Here is a 20,757-nt window from a genome sequence, read left to right as displayed (position 1 = left end):
GGTATTTATGGGGGATGCATATGGAGATGCCACTCCTAATAGCATGCCAGACTTAGTGTGATGGAGTTTCACTGATGCATGATCTTTTTTTAATCTTTAATCAATGAATCAATTAATTAATTTCACTGATGCATGATCTTCGGTCAGCCCTGCTTGATTTCTCTACTGTCAAACTCCTGTGTTTGTTTTACTGCACCAGTACAACACCGTAACTCCTAGCATTCCATTAATGTAATTGCTTGTGCACCCAGTCCTGCATACAGTACACTACTTTATGCCCCAATGTTTAGAATTAGGGCTATGGTGTGCAAAAACTGCTATCTTGACATAATGTGGCCTATCAGCAGCTGGTGACTTTATAGTATCATCTGCCTAGTTACCTACTGGATAGAAAAGAGGAAGGTTTCCTCTTCTGTTAACAGAAGTAAGAAGAGATGGTTCCTTTTCCCACTTGCTGTTAATATTGCTGTTAAGCACTGAAGCTTAATTATAAAGAACCCCCCAAAGCAATTAAATTACACTGGAATCTGCAACCAAATTTTTTATGGCATAAATATATCTGGCTAATAATGAGTATACTTCCTTACAATTAGCTAATGCATTTGGACACTCAAAGCTAATAGCAAGTTTTAGTCTTGTACAAGTATATTTTATATTGTACTGAACAATGCTAATTTGAGCTTTAACATGGGGGTGTCAATTTAGGCTAGAGATCATTCAAAATGAACTTACTTTTAAAATCTTAAGGACAGAGAGAGTCGTCATTATTGTTTGCAATGGTACTCAGCATTTTATATAAGCTACTTCCCCAGCCCCAACTTTAATGCTCAGCCATTTCTGAATTTTATATAGATCAATAATTTGGCAATTACCACATTTATAAAGAAACTTTGACATGATCATGCAATACTATCAATTTTTAGTTGTCAATTTTTAGTTTCTATGAATCAAAACTTTGAAGTACAATTGGAACTTGCAACAAAATATTTAGGGTGCATTATGATCTCTTAAATTGTTTACTGTTTTCCAAACATTCTGTAGTACTTCTCCTTTTGGATTCTCCCTACTGAGACCTTTTCAAGTTATATGTTGGGCCATTTTTGCTACATATGTAGATTTATTTATACTTCAAATTTCATCACCACCCATCTCACTCAAAGAACAACTCTGGGTGGTTTTTTTGCTCTTAATTTACTACTAGTAATTGTTTAGTTTTTTGGTGTTCGCTATTTTTCTAGCTCAGATGTACAGTGGCTATACAGATACTTAACTGTCCAAACAAGGTATTTTGATGTGACCTTCTACAGTGAGTCAGACTTTTTATTTTCTATTCTCATAGCAATGCAGAGTGTAGCACCTGCAAACAGGCAACCAGAAGTGACGTTACAAGGCTACTTCTTCCTTAATTGGCATTTACTGTATATACTTTACAGACTCCCATCTAATCCAAATGGGCAACATGAGACCTTTTCAATCCAGCTGTTCCACAGCTGATGAATGATGGGAATTGCACAGATAGTATCAGGAGCGATATATACGTTATCTATTCCTGATTCAGACCATTACTTCTGTTATGTAAACTCAGAAGGTTGCCTAAGTAAAATAAGTATACCTAACATTCTTTAAAAGCCCAGCGAGGGCCTATGTATTAACCAGTCTACAACATCCAAGATGAGTAGAAGGTTCAAGTCAAATTCTGTGATTTCTTTGCTGCAAGTGCTACAACTGCAGCATGTAATTTTAAGAGAAGTTTCTTCAGATGAAAACCTTTAAATAAACTCATTTTATATATATAAAAAAAGTTTATTATCCACAAGGAAGAGCAATAGGAAAAATTAAATTGTTTTCCACAATTTGTTTTCTTGAACAGAGTCTACAGGGACATATTCAGCACCAACTAAAAACAGAAAAAAGAAAGAAAATATAATACAAACAGCCATTGAATATAATCTATAAAGCAAACATTAAATATTGCACTTTGTTTAACATTTTGGACTTATCCCCTCTTTTTAATTGTTATTTTGAATACTGGACTACAGTTCTAAACCCAATATTTTACAATGTCCAGACAATGACCAATATTTATGAAGTCAGAGATAACAGTAATGCCACAAGAATAATTTTGAAAAAAAAATTAGTGTTTGCAAATTTAAATCTCATCACAATATTGGTACATTGAGATGCCAATTATTACAATATTGGTCAATCCTGCTACAATATGGAACCTTCTATCATACTGTGATAAATGTAATGCTATGCGTAACAATTGTTCCCTAGCTGGTTAGAACAAAAAACAACAAAAAAGCCCCCAAATGCCCTTTTATGTCTTTATCCCATTAAAGTATTAATCTTCTATGGAAAAGGGACATTCACAAATCATTTGTAAGTTTTTTAGTTTCCATCACTCAATTTTCTTATTATTCCATTATATGAAGTTTGCTTATTAAAGGTCAAACTTGTTTAAAAGAATCACTTAAAACGTGATTCATTTTATACTGTTCATTTTTCACCCTGTTAATATTCAAACATGAATTGTTGTCCATGTTTTCTTAAAGGCCACTTGTGGACAAGCCTATCCTATTTGCTCTAATCCTCAAAATAGGTACCAATCCAAAGCCTATCTTCTGACAAAATACTTGGTCAGCAACACAAGAACCCAATTCCCATCTCTTGAAAATCAGGATAGTTGCTTTTGGTAAAAAATGAGTTATGAGTTCTTCAGAAGGTGACAGTTGTGACTTCTTAAAAACTAAATATCCTAGCATTTGTGCTGAGATTCCACTCCGATCATCTACCAGTTGATTCCTTGTCATCTGTGTTACCCACATCCCCGAATTAAGCAAAGTAAACCTGCTAATTATATCGTGCTATTAATTTTACTACTGAGTTTCATTTTTTAGTACTTAAGAGTGTACTTTAAATAGCAGTCCCCGGAAAGTATTTTCTAAAATATCTTAAGATATACTGCTCACTTGAGATGCCCTCCCCATCTGACTAAAAGTTTATTATAAATTTTTTACAAGTTTCCGGTCTTGGGCTAACTATATATAAAAATAAATTCACTTTCCCTACCCATCCCATCTAGCTAAGAAACCCCTAGGTGAGTCACTTTATAAATCATGTACAACTTTCCTCCATAACTCTTGGCTGACATGTTCGGTGCTATTATCTATGTGGCTCTTCTAGGAACTTGGCCAAACTCTTAATTATGTTTCATGTTTTGGCTAGATAATAAGAAATGAGGACGTCTTCATATATGTATGTCCCTTTTCCAAGTCCCCCCTTTCAAAGAAAACAAAGTAACAAAAACAAAAGAGGGAAAAAGAACTCAACAGTGCAACATAAACACAAGTAGCATTTCAACATTTTGGCAAGTGATGAGTTCACCTGAGATTAAGTGATTTTAGGCAGTCTGTAACAAAATTCTTCTTTGCAGTAATAGTAGAAAGGCAACAAATGCTTAAAAAGGAATCAAGATACACACCCTTGACAAAAAATCCTATTGTTTTTCTTTTGTTACTTTTTGCCCCTCAAATCTGTTGCTTGTCTACTATAGTAGGCTGCGAAACATACAACAAGGATTGGTTGAAGGCATTTGATGTTTGTAATAAATCCACAACAGGATCCAAGCTGAAGAGGTGATGCATGGATCAGCCTTATTGGGACAATTCTGAGCATGTGCATATGCAGAAAAAGTCCAGACTACATTGTTTATCTAAATAAAAAAAAGTCAGTGCATTTGTATCAAAGTTTTCAAAGCTTTCTTTTGCTCCTTGTTGTGCAGACCACAAACAAGTTAGAAGAGGTTAACAGTCCAACATAAATGAGAAAAAGCTGTAGTGACACTGAACTGCACAACGAAAGCATTGAGCATGTGCAAATTTTCAAATAAAAGGAGAACGTTATCCCTCTTGCAACATGGTAAGTATTTTGACACATGTGTAGGCTATTAAGGCTGCTCTTAGTATGTGCCAGTATAGAACAGAAAGAGAAAGCTCAGGTCTTCAAGCATGTGGAGCAGTCCTATGATGTTTGCTGTAGGCTTCAAAAGCATAATCACAGGATGTTTCATCATTTCTCCTTTTCTTTTAGGCAATAACTTCCTTTCAAAGCGTGTTTCTATAGGATGACTTTATCCTCAACACAGTTAAAATATAATTCAGACCCATCTCAAAATTTCTGGGAGACATTCTTTCAGCGAGAGGGGCAGGATGGCCTGTCATCTGAGGTCTGATCCGGATTTGGGTCAATCTACGTAAAAGAGGAACAAAAAAGTAGACATCTTCTTTAAAAACAAGGAAGAAACTGTAATATAGACTTATTATTATTAAAATTTATATGCACCTGATTCCCAGTTACTCTTATTTCAAAATATTCAGAGTTCCTCTATTTTTGCATTTTTGTGTTACTTAATATGTATTTTAGAACACATGGAAATATTCTGCATAGTACAGAACAGCCAGAAAAACAGTTGAGTAAAGGAGAATAACAAATGTCAATGCTTTATTTCCAATATTAAGTGTCTTAATGGTATAATTATGACTTTTCTAAAGAACTTCAAGTAACATGGAATTCCATAATTCTATAGACAGTTGCAATGAGATATCTAGGAATGAAATCCAATAAAATGCTTCTTTTTTGAAGCAAAAAGAGAAGACAAACTCATTCTTCAACTCAATAAATAATCATAGCAGAATCTTGTTCTGTCAGGAAAAAAAATCCAAAATGGATAGATAGGAAATACCTTTATTAGGATCAATTAGAATAGTATAATATTACAAACCTGTTTTTCTCCTGACAGCTGCTAGTTAAAAAAAAAGCTCAAGTCATTTCCGTTAAAAAGAAAGTGTATTTTTCTATCAGAAAAAATATTAAGAGTCCTAAGTTGGCTAATACTTTCAGTAGGAACAACTAGTACAGCATCATAAAAGTATTGTCCAATTTTCAATTTGGATTCTTCAATAAATTAGGCATTTAAATGCCAATTACTATGCTGACACACATAATAGTGCTTAAAACAGCATTTTGCATTCAATTAGAATAAAAGCAGCTTAATGCAAGCATGAACCATTTATTTGCTTTGAATTTTATCATGATCATGGGTTAATCTACCAGGCCAGAAGTTGTAGTAAACCTAAATGGGGCTGGATATTTTATTAGTAAAAGAAAATTTGTCATATGTTGTTAAATAATGATTAAATACAAAGAGTCCCTTGCTAATCAAAAACAGCCAAATCTCAAGTATACTTTCTTAGAAATAATTTCTATTTATCTCGATTATTTCCTCCTAAGAATAATAAAAGTTGCAACTCCAAATAGAAGACAGGCATAAATCTAGCAAGGGAAAATAAGAAGTATAGAATGGTGCAAGAAAAGCACAATTTGAAATAAAATTAAGTTGAAGACTGCATTAACTCATAATGATGGGACATATTTCAGAATAAACAGAAAATACAACGTATTAAAAATATAATACTGGAGCTTTAACTACTTGTTACCTCACCTCAGAATAAAGTGGAGGAGGCAGGAACCTAAACTCTTGGATGTAGGCAAATAATGGTCCTTGAAGTGCTCTTTCAAAGTCATCACAAGCAGTTACAGGTGCTAGACTGGACTGTCTTTGCTCCTCGGTGACCACTTCTGCATAGCTAGGAGGTGCTGAAGGGAAAATTACACGCAGTTCGAACTATGTTCTTATGCATGTCAGGACATATAACATGACAGGAATATTAAACTTTGTTTGAACAAGGCAGAGATAAGAACAGTTCAACTGATAATTACTTGGTAGTTTTGGTAAGTAATAACTAGGTTATTATTTATTTGTTATACTTCTTCACCACCCATCTCGACAAACAACTCTGAGCAGTTCATTATCATCACATTTGGTAATGGTACAGCCATTTATGCTTTTGAGGATTCTCTGGGAAGCTGGGTTCTCATATTGCCAAAACCCTTGCTTTGTATTACCACAGTTCACTGATTGAACAATAACTGGCTGGGTTTGCATAAAACAGGAAATCAAAATCAACAAACCACTTTATGCCTTAATGCAACAAGTGCTCAGCCTTTGTCAAATCATCAACATTAGGTAAGAAAAAGTAATAAAATCAAGTTATACCAGTTTTGTTCAAAACTAGTGGTATCTATGACAAAGTGTCCATCAGAAAGAATCAATGTGGCGATGCCACTGGAGGTTTGTATACCTTTTCTATACTCATACATCGTAACAGATCTGGAACCCCATTCTACTCCTTCCCCACCCCGGAAAAGTCAGGGTTTTCACTCAGCTGGAATAATACACTTGAATTATCTACTGAAAACACATATGTCTGCACTGTTTATATTATTTAGGACTGCATTAACTAATACTATTTAGGACTGCATTAACCAGATACTACTAGAATAAGAGGCCTATAGAAAACCACAAATAATACAGAATGTATGGTTAAATTACCTTCTGGTCTTTCAGGCAGACCGAGCCAATTCATACTCATGCTACACTGGCTGCTCACACTTGATGTTCTGCTGCCAAATGAGTGTAAAGGAATAGTACCAATGACAAGTGGTAAATTAAGAAACAAGTCCATTGCACCTGGAATATCCACATATACCTTGAAAAGAAATAAAAAGAGATTATTAAAAGCTGAATCCAAGCTTGTCATCCATCCTCCACATATTGTATTCCATGTTAAATATTAAAAGATTAAATTAGGTTCTTACCATTAGAGAATATTCCACACGGATTATGCTACAATCAAGGATGGATGGGGACACAGGTGGAATTTTTAACTGCTTGCCATTCCAGGTTTCTGTCTTCCCTGATGACAAAGACTCCCCACGCAAGTTGGCAACCAGCTGCTTTACTTCCTTCATTTTTCCTTTAGCATAGAATGCCTGTGTTTGATAAATGGCAGCCTTTGGCACTACCATCCGAGAGGAGCAGTTCTCAATCTCTGCAAAAATCTGAATTGGTTCACCTTGAACGAAATCAAGAATAAGCACATCAGGTGGAAATCACAAAACTTTTAAGATTTGAGCATTACTACACATTGATTATACTACTTTTAATAACTTAGGAAATAAGAGCCATAGTGATGGCAGCACCCAATTAACCTTGGATCACCTAAACACTAACCAGTAACAGATCTGCTAAGTACATGGAACATCACCAGAAAATCCTATGGTATAGGCTAGGACAGGGTTCCTCAACCTTGGCAACTCTAAGCTGCGTGGACTAAGCTTTGCTGGCTGGGGAATTCTGGGAGTTGAAGCCCGCACATCTTAGAGTTGCCAAGGTTGAAGAACCCTGGGCTAGGGCATGGAAAAAACTCTCCAGGAGGGGGTAATAGGCATGTAGCTAAGAAACCAATATGGACATGTTCATCAAGTCACTAGGAGCTCAACTTGCCTGGAGTCTAAGCCATCTCCATAGTTTAATGGGAACAATACCAAGCCTAAAACATTACAGATGCATATGCAAATTTCATCGTAATTTAACCACTGGAAAAATCTCACACTGGGTGCAAAGGATCCAAATTGTACCATATATATTTTTATAATTAGGTACTCATGACACTTGATGTTAATATGCAAACCACCCATTAGTAGGCTATTGCATTTTGTTTACCCCAGAAGAATCCAAAACACTAATTTATATCAATTAAATGAAAAATTTATAAAGCCTATGTTGGTTAGAACTCATATTACATACCTGGGGTATAGCCCTTCCTTTCAATTTTGGCACTTAAGGATATTGGGCCTGAGGTACAAAACCAGCAACAGAGAGTCTTTTCTTTTGTGCCTGCTTGGGGTGACTGAAAGAAAAACAAAACAGGTATGTTCATACATGTAATCACATTTTTAGCTCAGTGAAAATGAAATAGCTTTAAAGGGTGTTTTTGACATAGCAACTTTCCTTTTAAGATTACATAAACCCAGACATTCAAAAGGTTAAAAAAAAACGTCATGGGAGTTTGGTTTTACTGTGGTCTGAGTTGCTGATCCTATTACTGCATCCAGACAAGCAGCTATCAGCACAAGTCTGGACAGAATTGTCATCTGCCTGGCTATTATATCATTAACACTACAATAGACCAAAAAGTCATTGTCTGGAAGTATCTTACTATAACACTTCTATGCCCTTTTTCGTTTATGAATAAGCTAGCAGACAACTATTTGTACAAGTAAAGTGAACTTTGTCACTATTAATTCTGCCACAGCATTAATTCAAGAAAGTACCACTCAAAGATTATTTGATCTTCCAAGTTTCTGCAGTCAGACCAGTGTACTATCACTGAAGAAAAATATCCTGCTCAACATCTGGCATCCTCAGATGGTTTGGATCAACATCAGGATTGTCTGGTAAATCCTACAGAAGCACTGCCATTCTGTACAGATGGCAGTAAACTTGATAAATTAACAATCTGACTCAGAATAAGGCAATTTGCCTCGTTTGCCCTATTGAAAATAACTGGCTGGCCTAACAAATCGGTACAGACCAACTGCAGCATGATCCTAACTATGTTTATTTGATGCAAGTCCCAGTGACTTCAGTAAGGTCTGTTTCTAAGTAGGCATGATTAGTTATAGACTCACTAAAAATCCCACAGATTACGGTTTACAGTCAGTTTGGCAACATAGTTCAGCTACAGGTTCATTTTAAACCCCAAAGTTATGCTTGAAATCTAAACAGTGCCAGATCCTATTCATATCTACCCAGAAATAAGTTCCACTGTGCTGAATCAGGCTGTGATGCTATGCATACCTGAGAATAAACTTCACTAAACTCAGTGAGGCTTCTTGTACCAAAAGACACACAAAGGTGGGCCGCCTGTTTATCGTACCAATTAAATAAAAACTTAACTGAGCATGTGGAACTTGATTTTGGACTAAGAACATTTGGAACATGCTGTTTCACAATGATAGTATATCTTTATCATTTACATTCTAAACAGTTTAGGATCACCACTTTATACCAATTTAACTGGTCTTAACTTGAACTGTCCATTAGAATTTTTTTTTTAATTTCCTTATGTCAAAATTCCAAATATCTTTCTTAAAGCTAAATTTCAATGGGACTTACTTCCAAGTACCCATGTTTATAATCATAGACTTGTCCTGAAATACTTAAACAATTTAATTTAAATTGGTCCCATTAACATTTATTATGTGAAGAGATGTCCCAAATGGCCCATATTTTAACTCTATTGATTAATTTAAGATTGCTGTAATCCCCACTCTAAATCTATCAAAACTAGTAGCATCATCTCATGGTGGTTAGGTGGTTCCCAAAATACTTTCTTTTTGCAATCATATATGAAATGGGCCTTATCTCAAACTTACAAAACCCACAGAAATATCCCTGTTGATTGTGTTGGTTTTAGATAAGGCCCTATATCATCCCAAATATAAAGTTTTATCCAAAGCAAAAGAACCCTGTTTCAATGGACATTTTTTTCCATGTGTTTTATTTTCAAGTATTTTTAATTAAAAAACAAAACTGAATGTTTTTTGATCAGATTGAAACAATCTTAAATCCTTAATATATTAAAATAAGTATGTTAAGATAACATACAGAAGTGTGATCATTTCTCCCCACTTGATATGTAAATTATCAGTAGTATAATAAAAGATAATGCACTGCAGTACAATTTTTTTAAAACATTGCTTTGCCAAGCTGCAAATTCTAAGGTGAAATTTGTATCATAAATAGAACTGTCCCATATAGAAATAAAGTTAATTTTTACTGGAACAGTTAAAGTACGTTAAAAACAAGCAGCTTAAAAATACTGATTATTCTTCAATATGCTACCATATTCTGGGTCATTACATTATATATACTTTAAGCATTCCATTGATTTAATTATTGTTACTTTTATATATATCTATATATATAACTCAGGGGCCATGTGTGATGCTATTTTTTAAAATGCTACTAACAAAGAATGAGTAATTCTGTCAATTCTTACCAGTAATGAAGGAGTGTTGATATCTATATGTTCAAAGACTGTAAATTCCTTCTTTAATTTTACTGGTAGAAGCCAAGGCCTGTGCAATTCTGCTTTCACCCAATAGCGCACACTGCCATGTCTGCCTTCAAATGAGGTAGCAAGTGGTCTGTTCAGGACACAAAGGTCAAAACTAAATAAATCTTTATCTCTGTTGTTGCTTAACTTAAATATACAGTCAAAGTAATAATTAATAAGTTGTACTGTACTGTTAATGCATCATAGTATATAATGAAGTATTTGTTTTTAAGTTTTTCATGTTAAATTTGTTTGGGAGAAATATCTCTGTAATTAAAATTGACTGCTAAGCAGACCTACAAAATATGACCATATTTGTATTAGAATTGCACTGTAATATGCTATGAGGATACAGTTGCCCAACACAACTTGGTTAAGCTGAAGCACTTACATTTTCATTCCTAAGTCCCATGTAGACTGAATGGAAACTGTGGTTATATTAAACATGCTCCAGCTTAAATTTACTGTGGATCAAGTTAAGAGATATGTTAATTTTAGAAGAGGTCACTTTTTAAATTTGGAAATAGGGAAACCATGAAATATAAAACAAGGTCCATAAATTGCTTTGGCAGAGTTGCTTCCCAAAGTTCTCAATTTATATATGGGAAGTACTGAAATCAGGGACTATGTGTTTAAAGATGCTTTTGAGGTTAAAGGCAAAGTGTACAGAAGATACTGTTTCAATTCATGTAATGTCTGGCCATTTCTTAATATTACAGATCTGTGTTTTTGATCACAGATAAAAGAACAGAGTTCAGGTATACAAAATTATTTTACCTAACTCTTTATGTTAGGTAATTTCATATTTAAATATTTTTAAATGAAAGTTATTATTAAGATCATTAGAGAAAACTGCAGACTTTCCTATATTTTGGTCTTTTACTGAAAACAAACATAAGATGTATTCAGTCCAAAAGAATTTATTTGCATTCCCTGCTACCATTAATGCGTTGAGAATGAAAATTGTTTTCATACATCATAGCAGAAAAATAAAATTTAGCCATTTTACACTCCTAATTAGGTTCAAGAAATATATTAATTAAAATCAAATATTACAATGAAAACTGATGGATTTTGTTTCCTATTCATTATTTCCATACTAATCCAGAAACATGTGAATTACCCAAATTCTGCTTACACTTAGTGAAAAGTGTATATTTCTACAGGTTCCAATTCATAAGTAGTCTTATTTGAGATATTTTTGCTAAATATATTTTCTAATTATGATTCTATCTATAAGTCAAACTCCACAGAGTTTGCAAAATATTTAGTTGGACTAAGTAAATTTTATTACACTGCCCCTTTGGGAACAAACCCAGTAGGAAGCTATGCTACCTGCAAATTCTACACAGGTTAGAAAACTAGACACTGCATAATTTTAAAATGTTTGATACTGATGTATCATATTGCTAAAAGGTTTTCTATCTTGTAACAATGTACAACTTCTTTAACAGAAGTCTCTTTTCCTTCTTTCCTCGTTCTGGCTTTCATTATAAATACTACATATAATTATCAAATAACTCCATGTTAAAAATGTGTGTATTTCCATGTCACTGTCATTCTATTTTTCTTTTCCAGTGTATCACTAACTTAAAATGTTTTTAGAACATCTTCATAATTTCCTATTTTTAGAATAAATGTGTGCTAAATGATGGCAGGCTTTATTGTCTTTTGACCTAAACTTCTACTTCTCCTATTCATCTACCTAGCTCTCCTTACATAATCTGTATTTTACAAATGTAGAGCCATTAACAACATCTGAGTTTTCCATATTATTCGTATCATTCTCTTTTGTTCTGGTTTACATCTTTTTGACAGGCATGTTTCAATATGTTCAATAATCAGCAATGCAGCTCTGTACACCCTTAATTCAACAGGAAGCAATGCCAATGCCTCTAAAAGCCTAGCGAACCCACTTGAAGAAGTTAAATATGTAATATCTGAATAAATGAACCAAGTTTGTAAGGTCATTACTGGTGGGACAGTAGTTGTCCTGATTTTTCATTATTTTGCCACTTTGAATCAAAGTAACCTCTCCTTTATTAGGACAATGTCCCTGCAGTATATTCTAGTGCAATCCATGTGACCATTGAAAAGGGTTTTTTTTCCCCTCCATCCCATTTCTTCCTATAACCTATCTTTTACAGATTTGTTGCAGGGTGACCCAACAGTCACAGCTGAAGTATGACATATACTTACGTCTGTGGAAGCTCAAAGCTGAATGCATATTCATGCCGTCCTGAATGAATGATGTGGAGGCCTTCTTCAGAATTATCATCATCTAGAAAGCAAACATTCAATATTCTAATTCACCTGCAAGCATTTTACTCCTATCATGCTATATAGTTGACTTCTACTGGTGATTTTGAAAATAGGTATTTAACAGTAGTACAAGTTGATAAATTCTACATAAATCGCTGAAAAATCTTTTTTCAGTTTGATTCTAACAAACTGGAGGAAAGAAGATCCAAGGTTAATTTAAAAAAGAACCTCCTTCCTCCTTCATTCCTTGGCATTACCCTCAAGGACATCAAAATTTCTGCTGTACACTTATTAGCCTGTAATTATTTCCTTCTTGAAATTACACTGCAAATTGTGAATCCAGACCCTATTCTGCCCTCAGTGGGAAAGGGAAGCAGGCACAGCTCATTTCAGGCCAAGGCCCAAATCCTATAATCTATAATGTAGTCCTAAAACATGAGAAAATGCCATAGCAGAAAATAGCAGTATTTGAAGGGCCAGTATCAGTAGTAGTAATAATAATAACCCTAAGGGTTAGTAAGAAAAGCACAGAGCACTATTACTAATGCCCTGGAATTGAACTATACAGACAAGGAGACCACACTTCAAAAGAGGTGGCCTCCTCCACGGCCTCAGGAAGGGCTGCTTCTTTGCCATTCTCAAAAATTATACATACAAGATTTGGGACCGGCGTAAGCTTCCAGATTTGGGCTGAAAATATCTGGACCATCACTAACCAGATGACTTCCATTCACACTGGTAGGGCCGCAGGGAACTTCAAAATTTGCCCACATTCGTTATTAATATATTTTTAAAAATCCTATGCAGATGCATAAACTCCTGCTTTTGACGTTTGTTTCAGGCTGATCCTATCCCCCTTTATTATACTGAAAATCCCCTCTTCCGTTCCACCTTTCGTTCTGCCAGCTCAGCAGTTTCCCTTCAGCCCCAGCCGCCGCCGCGCTGAGGTAAACAACTGCTGGGCTGTCAATCACAGACTAGTCTTGAGCAGGAGAGGACCGGCCTAAACCGGTGCAAGCAGAACCCCAGCCAGCCGCTCATATGCATACAGTATACATCGCTCGCCCGGCCGGCCTACTTGCTCAGCAGCTCCGCCCCTCCGCCTCGTTTGCTAGCTGGAGGCGTAATGAAGGACTGAAAAAAGGAGCAAGGGAGAGGGGAACTTCTGCCGTGCCATCGCCTTCTGGTTTCCAGTCCTGGCACGGATTGGCAAGTCGGGTTTAGCCATTCCATGAAAACGTGACCAAAGACAGAGGCTACTCGCCCCCAATAAATTACGCAGAAATGTGGGGAAGTGCAAATACTGGGGAGGAAAGGAGAGGACCGAGGTTCCTCTTTGCAAACCTCTATGCTTTGCTAAGGAATCTGAGCATTTGCTCTGCTGAACCGGATTTCAGAGGAACTATTAAATGGGATCTAGGAATCCGCCCCCTTGGCTCAAGTCACGATCCTGCAGAATGAGCTTCTATTCTGCAACGAAGATCCATCTTCCAACCTGTCTCCATCTTAGAGAACAGGAAAGGGAAGCTGATTACCTGGCAATTCTTCGGGCAAACTAAGATGTGTCAACGTTTCGGAAGCGATAGGCTTTGGTGCCCGTGTAGGACCCGCTATGCACGACACGAGATTGTGTGCTTAGGGTTGTGGAATCAACGCCCAAACAAAAGTAGGACATTTATCATTATTACTGCGGTCAATGTATTATTCTATATCAAAACCCAAGCTTGTTTCTTGGTGAAATGTGGACTTCGCTCCAAACGATTCGTGAAACCCCCCCAAAATCAAGCCGACTTCAGTTATAGCTGAGCCTGCAAATCCCTTCCTGTAGCCTCACGCGGATGGTATCCCCATTTAAGTCCATCCAATTTTCAACCAGCCATGACTGAAACGACGTGGCAGCAAGCACTTACTGGCTGCACATCTAGGCACGCGTGCTTTCTTCAAAATAAGCCTCATCGTGCCGGCACAGGCAGGAAGGCGCGAGAGAATGAAGTCTTAGCCCTCCACTCCCATCCAGGAACTGAAGCCGCAACTGCAGAGGAATAATCTGAGGAAGACTATTACTGACACCCAGGCATACGCCAGGCTTTTACTGCGCACTGCCAGGGTTTAGTATATTGCTGCAGATTGCACGCACGCATCAGTGCCAGTTGCGCGTGGCCGGGGACAAAGGACCGCCCTCCACCGAAGCCATCCAGAACACACATTCCGACAGCCAGCGCAACTCCACTCGCAGAGCACCACAAGCTCGAACCTCGACTCTTACTCCCGCCCTCTTTATCGGTTCCCCACCTCCCAATCAAGAACTGGCATTGCCTTAGCAACAGCCTAACAAACCTCCCCGGGCCAATGGCCGTGTGAGCGCTGGGCGTGGCTTCGGCGAGCATGCTAGGCTGCCGGGTTCTTTCCTGTCTTGCTTTCTCAGCTAAGCCACTGGGATTGCCCCACTCTAGCGGTGGGGTCAGCCGTCGAATCCGCTCGCCGTCGGCGAAGAATGAAGGAGTAGAGCGCCTTCTTAGAAGGGCAACTCAGCCCAGTAGCTCGATGCACGTAAGGGCTTGGGTCAAGGGCCCGACGCTACAAAGCGTAGGTCACCATCAGTCTTCGTTTCTTCCAAATAAAGATATATTTGAAAATCCACTCTCATATTTAATTGCCACAGAAACAGGTGCAAGTTTTCTGAGAAGCAACTGAAAATTGTTTTCTCTGGGTTGTAACCCTACTTTTCTCGCGAAAACTGCACGTAGGGAAAATTGCACACGTATTCGTGCAGTTCAATGACTGGAAGGGGCATCTGCAACCATTAACGGAAGGGCTTGCGTTTTACACAATTGCTGGACGAAAGCTCTATTTTCTTACAAAGATTCGTAATACAAGTTTCCTTTTGCATCTTTCGGCTTAGCACCCTCCTCACCTCACTTACATTTGGAAGCGATATCATATAACTTCTTTCTTCAGAATAGAAAAAAATCATATTACAGAATTCAGTCGAATCCTCTAATATCTCCTCCTCCTATCTGCAGCAAATTTGCTGCACATATAGCTATATATAAAAAAGAACAAGGCAAAATTACATAACCTGTTTTAACATTTTCTTGTGCTAGGAATTAAGTCATCGCCACCACCTGACGCGCCTAACCAATCTGCTGTGAGGAGTACCACCCCTCCCTTCTCCCCAGTACCGGTCCCAAACAGGATTGAACCGCTTTTAACAAAGGGTGGAAACTTCAGAAAAACAACCTTAGACTCTCCTATACTTCCATTGACACCATTTGAAACAATAGATTAACTATCTGGGAGACTAATTTTCCCCTCGATAAGACGATCTGTGTTTTCCCCTTGCTAATCTCCCTCTGCAGATTTCTTTGCATTGACACAGTCACGTTCGTACATCACAGAACTCCTCAACTTAGAAAGGATGCTCCACTAATTCAATATGAGATTCATTTAAGAGTGGGGTTTCCCTCCCCAAAATAGCTTTACCTACGCCTCGACGGCTGAAGTATTACAGAAGAAAAAGGCGGATTTCCCAACTTTCTCCAGCTTCTGTAAAAGGGAATACGGATCTACACGTGGGGTGCTGAAAGCAAGTGTCAAAATAAGCCGCAGGGAGCCCTTTCTCTACCAACAATTCTCTTATCCTGAAGACATCACTGAGCTGCTTGCAATATCTCAAAGTGGATTAATAAATCAGTCCTAAGGTTTCCACATTTTTTTTGGTCACCAGATACTTAAGAACAAATCCCAACATATATCTTTCCAAAATCAATTTATTAAAAAAACTATCAGCCCTCTTGATGTACCGTGAAAGGGTCTCTACAAAAAGAAAATGGGGGTTGAAAAAAGTCATGGAAGCACTTTGCAGCTGCACCACGATCTCGGGGTTCAGTCCTTCCTCAATATAGGCTGGATGGTTTTATATGAAGCTTAATTCTGAACACCGCTGCTGGGGAATAAATTCCCTTGCACTGAGTTCCTTCTGAATAACTATGCTCAGCATCAAACAGGAGACCGTCGTTAGATTGTCAGAACTTCATATTCAAGAATAATTAATTAAAAACTAGACTTACCTCTTTCGTGCCCAATTAAGATATCCTTGTGATTGAAATATTCTACTTCTTCAGTGTAATTCTGTGTGTAGGCAGTGTTGGAGCCAGCATTTCTAGATTCAGTCCAGCGTACTTTCGCATGTCCCCTTGCATGGATTTTAAGTGATCTGACTCTAATTTCTCCAGTCACTTCTAAATTTACCCTTCCTGAGACTGTATCCCCGCTAGAATAGACGGGGACATTGCTGTCATTAAGACAGTCAAAGCTTATTGTCAAACTCTTCACCTTCCCCAGCACCATGTTATTAGTTTTTTTTTTAGTAATAAAAGTCTATAAAAATATTCTGTAAGAAAAAAAGGGGAAGGAAAGTCAAGATCTCATATAAAAATGTGATCTTCACTTGCCACTGATCAGTTTCTCTGCTCTGCGAAAAAAGCTGCAGGCAGGATCAGTGTGATCTCTACGAGCACTTCATCGGGGATTTCTTTAAAAGTACCAGCGTTAGATGCTGCTCGCAGCTGCCGCCCGCCAGCCAGCTCTGTGGTCTCTCTACAAAGACAAGTAGTCGGCTGCTGCCAGCTCATTTTAAGCTTTGTGGAAAACAACCCCAGTGCGCATGTGTGGCGCTTTGCTCCTTTAGCGTAACAGGGCTGCTGGCGGCGCGCTCTTCTAGTTCCTTGGTGGAAGGAAGATGATTCACAGCGTAGGTGCCTGCCTTTTATAATTCCCAGGAAAGAATCGCTGTTTGCTCTAGAATCTGAAAGCAATCATTGATCAAAGCACGGTTGCCAGCCAGAACTCCAAACAGGTGATAAGTTTTAAAAATCTTGCCAAACTGGGTGATGGAAGGAAAAATTTAAAGTGACAAATTTCACTTTGAAGTTGGGGGACATTGTGCCATGGTGCAGTAAGCATGACATTTGCAGTCCCTCTTTCTCTCTGCCCCCCTTGTAATGATGTAAGAGAAGGTTAACTGGGAAGCAGTGAAGGAATTGACTTAGCACTAAGCATCAGTTTAGCAGATGGAGGCATTAATCATAGCTGGACCTTAATTTAGTTCAAACTTTGATTGGAGTTTCAAAGGAGAAAAAAGACTGATAAATTGGCAATTGTTCTCTCTTTATTCTACTGGTGCTATGAATTTTCCAAACCTGCAAACGTTAAAAGACGAAGGAGTCTTTGTAAACATTTCAGAAGTGCTTCTCATTGGAAATACGCACTAATTTGAAAATTTATTTCTCTATGATTTCAGGTCTCCTCATAAGTGTCTTTTTTTCAGTTGTGCCTAGTGCCTTACAGGGTAATGAGCAAAGCCCATTCATAATAGCTGAAATAACAGAACACGGAACTAGAGTTTACTGCGAGAGAACCAATACTAGGATGAGAGAGATTCATCAATAGTCAAAACCTTTAAGTTTTATCTATGACATAAGACATAGAGATCGTCTGGAGTTTTCAATGTGAAGATGAGAGAGGAACAAGCCTCCCAGAGTCATTGCATGCTAGATGGGCAGTAGAGAAATATGACAAACCAACCAACCAACATTTTTATCCCCAAAATACAAGGCAAATCCATTTGATCTATAAACCCTGCTTGCCCCAGCAGGAAGATGTCCAACTTACGTTTTTTCTAGAACACAAATGTGTGACATTGTCCTCAATCCACCCATAGTCTACTTCCCCTCCTCTCTCTCTGCTGCTTCTGCCAGTCATTGATGGCAGGAGATCTGGGGGTAAAAGAAACTGGGGATAACAGCTCCTGTGTGGTCAATTCTCTGATCCCAGGGAGCAATTCCCTGGGATTGGAGACCTGATAACTGCCACTAAATGATATCAAATGAGAGGTCCCCCTCTCCTGCTTTTCTCTTCCCCCAGTTTCTAGTGCAGATGAACCTCTACTCTTTGTTGCTGAGATAGAGTGGGGGGTTGGAAGTAGGCCCAACACTTCCTTAAGGCAGCATAGTTTTATGCTTGCTCCTATACCGGATAGTAGCACTTTAATGCTGCCATGCAGAAGAGCATGCCAGGGACAACTGAAGTGATGGTCATTGGCTTCAAACTGGTGGAAACTATTAGGTGATTGAAACCCCACTCCTTTTTATGTGCATGCAATACATGTTAGAAAGTGGTACGGCTTCAAGCCCCTGGTGACACCAACCATCCTGAAGCCAGTACTGTAAAAACTCTGGACACACCTGCTTCAGGCTGATACTGAATTGCTTTCTCTCCCACCTCTACTTTTTGGGTTCCTCACCATTCTCTGTGGGTAATGTCCTGCCTATGGAAGTACTTTACAAGACTCAAAATAAGATAACGGGCAGGTATTTTACTAAATCCAATGTAATGGTCCCAAACAATTTGAACTGCCATTTTATATCTTCACTACTAACTCATTAAATAGAACGGCAACATGTAGATAGGTCAAAATGAAGAATGAAAACAAGGGATTCAAAGAACCACATAGAACAACAATCACCCCTGTTAATTGTTTCATGTTGTTTCAGAAGATAGGATAGGGTGTAACCAAAAAATAGAAATGCAGATGCTAGGATGTTTCTGGACCACCACCTCCCTATGATTACTAATCAGTTGAAATAAATTGGTTAAAAAGAGTATGCAATTATGATGCTTCCCTGTGTTTCTTTCCTCCTATGAAAAAAATCACCTTATGGAGGCTTTTGACATTCTGACAATAGGATCACTTGTTCTCAGTGACTTGCACAACAAAAATCTCTTTGATAGTGAGAGACAGCCTATTTTCCATCCCACAGTGCATGCTGCACTCTCCTTTTCTCCATAATGCCTCAAGGACTGAATGAATGATTCGGGAAATAGCAAGAAGATTAAGGGATTGACAGGCACAGGAGTGAGGAATCTCTGACCAGCCGTGTGATGTTGTGTTTCTGATTTTGGTAGCCCCGGTTAGAATGCCCAGTAATGAATAATGGTTTCAGCATCCAGTAAGCCATAGCCTCCTCACACCTGGGTTAGAGTGCTGGTTCTGAAGTAGTTCACAGTCAGTCCAACAGCTATCTAATCTCATGGGTGCTTCCCCCCTGCCCTTTCCAAATCATTCACTCAGACTGTTCGGGGATCAAGAAAGAATGTTATATGGAGTGATTAGAGGAAAGTGTGGATTTTGTTTCATTTTTGGATAAGGCGAAGAAAGTATATGCAGCAGTAGGCAGAAGCCAAACCAGCAAATTTCTTGATTGAGACTGGGGAACCTGCCATTCCAGATGTGACTGACATTCAACTTCCAACATCAAGAAGGCTACAGATTCCCCTACCCATTACCTTGAATTGTTATATATAGGCAGTGGTTTATAGCAGGGAATCTACAGAAAGGGAATGGCTTTCTGATTGGGGGATTTGGTAGCAGGACTCATTCTGCCTACACTTAGTAATGGATCCAATCTGGCCCAAGCCATCTTAAAAATATTAATACATTAGATGCAGCTGATATACTAATTTATTTCTGATGATAAGAGGTGATGAAGAGTCAAATTCACTTAGCTTAGTTCTGTTACAGTGAAAACCCATGCAAGTTTACTTAAAGTAAATCCCCACTGAAATGAAATTAGAGTTGGAGGGGATTTCAGAGCTAATCTATCCTCTGTACCATCTAAGAAGATAAGATTATTTTAAAGTAGGATTGCCAGATGTGGCCTGCAAACATGCTGAAGTCTATGGGATGGCTGTAAACATATAATTTTCTGTATCTGTTTGCTGCCATCTAGTGATTACTTGGAGTTTGCAACCCTGTTCTGGCAGCCCTGTTTAAATGGTTAAAGGTATAAAGGAACATTGCTTCCACGTATACTTGTACACAATTTCTCATTCTCATTGTCACAAGAAACTGCTTTTAATTGTCAGGATTTTTAGCTTAATTATTAAACATTAACATTTTATCACAGTTTGTTTTCCATTGTCCAGTTAGGGATGTATGTACTGAGGGTATTTACAAATAATAGTTTTACAGGTTTTGCTGGTTGCGAGAACTTAAACATGCTTGTTGAAATTTATTGCAGTATTGTTTCACTGGGATTAAGGTATGTATAGCTGGGGCCAGGAGAGGAGTTTGCAGTTTACTCCATAATCCTATTATGGTAAGCATAAAAAAATGAGACTAAACTATAGATCTTGCTTGAAAATATTTAGGAAATATATTTCCCTGTTATGCTGTTACGTACTGTGAGATTTACTGGAGTCAATTAGAAGTAGTATAAATTTCTCTGACTTGTATAGGATAAGTTATGCATGGGTCTATAATTTAGAGAAAACTCAACTGATTCACAACTATATATAATCTGTATATGTTTCATGCCAGAAATCCAAATTTCTGCTAATGCTACAAGACACTCATATCAGCTGATATTTATTTACTTATCTATTTACCTATCCCACTATTTTGAAGCTG

At 37.7% G+C, this 20,757-nt stretch overlaps 1 protein-coding gene across 3 annotated transcripts; it reads right to left on the bottom strand.

Moving 5' to 3' along the window:
* Positions 1–1,782: 1,782 nt before the first annotated feature.
* Positions 1,783–16,961, bottom strand: ARRDC3 (arrestin domain containing 3). 3 transcript variants are annotated; one of them, XM_063295426.1, is made up of 8 exons: positions 16,358–16,939; positions 12,225–12,306; positions 9,969–10,116; positions 7,712–7,814; positions 6,721–6,977; positions 6,455–6,611; positions 5,504–5,658; positions 1,783–4,251 (listed from the first exon to the last, which is right to left on the bottom strand). In XM_063295426.1, the coding sequence occupies exons 1-8, from the start codon at positions 16,635–16,637 to the stop codon at positions 4,195–4,197; spliced, it is 1,239 nt and encodes a 412-aa protein (XP_063151496.1). In that variant the 5' UTR covers positions 16,638–16,939; the 3' UTR covers positions 1,783–4,194. The 3 variants fall into 3 exon arrangements, with proteins under 3 accessions (XP_063151496.1, XP_063151498.1, XP_063151497.1); XM_063295427.1 differs by lacking the exon at positions 1,783–4,251 and having other exon boundaries at positions 5,515–5,693; positions 16,358–16,961; XM_063295428.1 differs by lacking the exons at positions 9,969–10,116; positions 16,358–16,939.
* Positions 16,962–20,757: the final 3,796 nt, after the last annotated feature.

This window comes from Candoia aspera, chromosome 2 (genome assembly GCF_035149785.1).
Source record: "Candoia aspera isolate rCanAsp1 chromosome 2, rCanAsp1.hap2, whole genome shotgun sequence".
NCBI classification, from domain to species: Eukaryota; Metazoa; Chordata; class Lepidosauria; order Squamata; family Boidae; genus Candoia; species Candoia aspera.
This window is presented reverse-complemented; position numbering and strand designations above follow the sequence as displayed.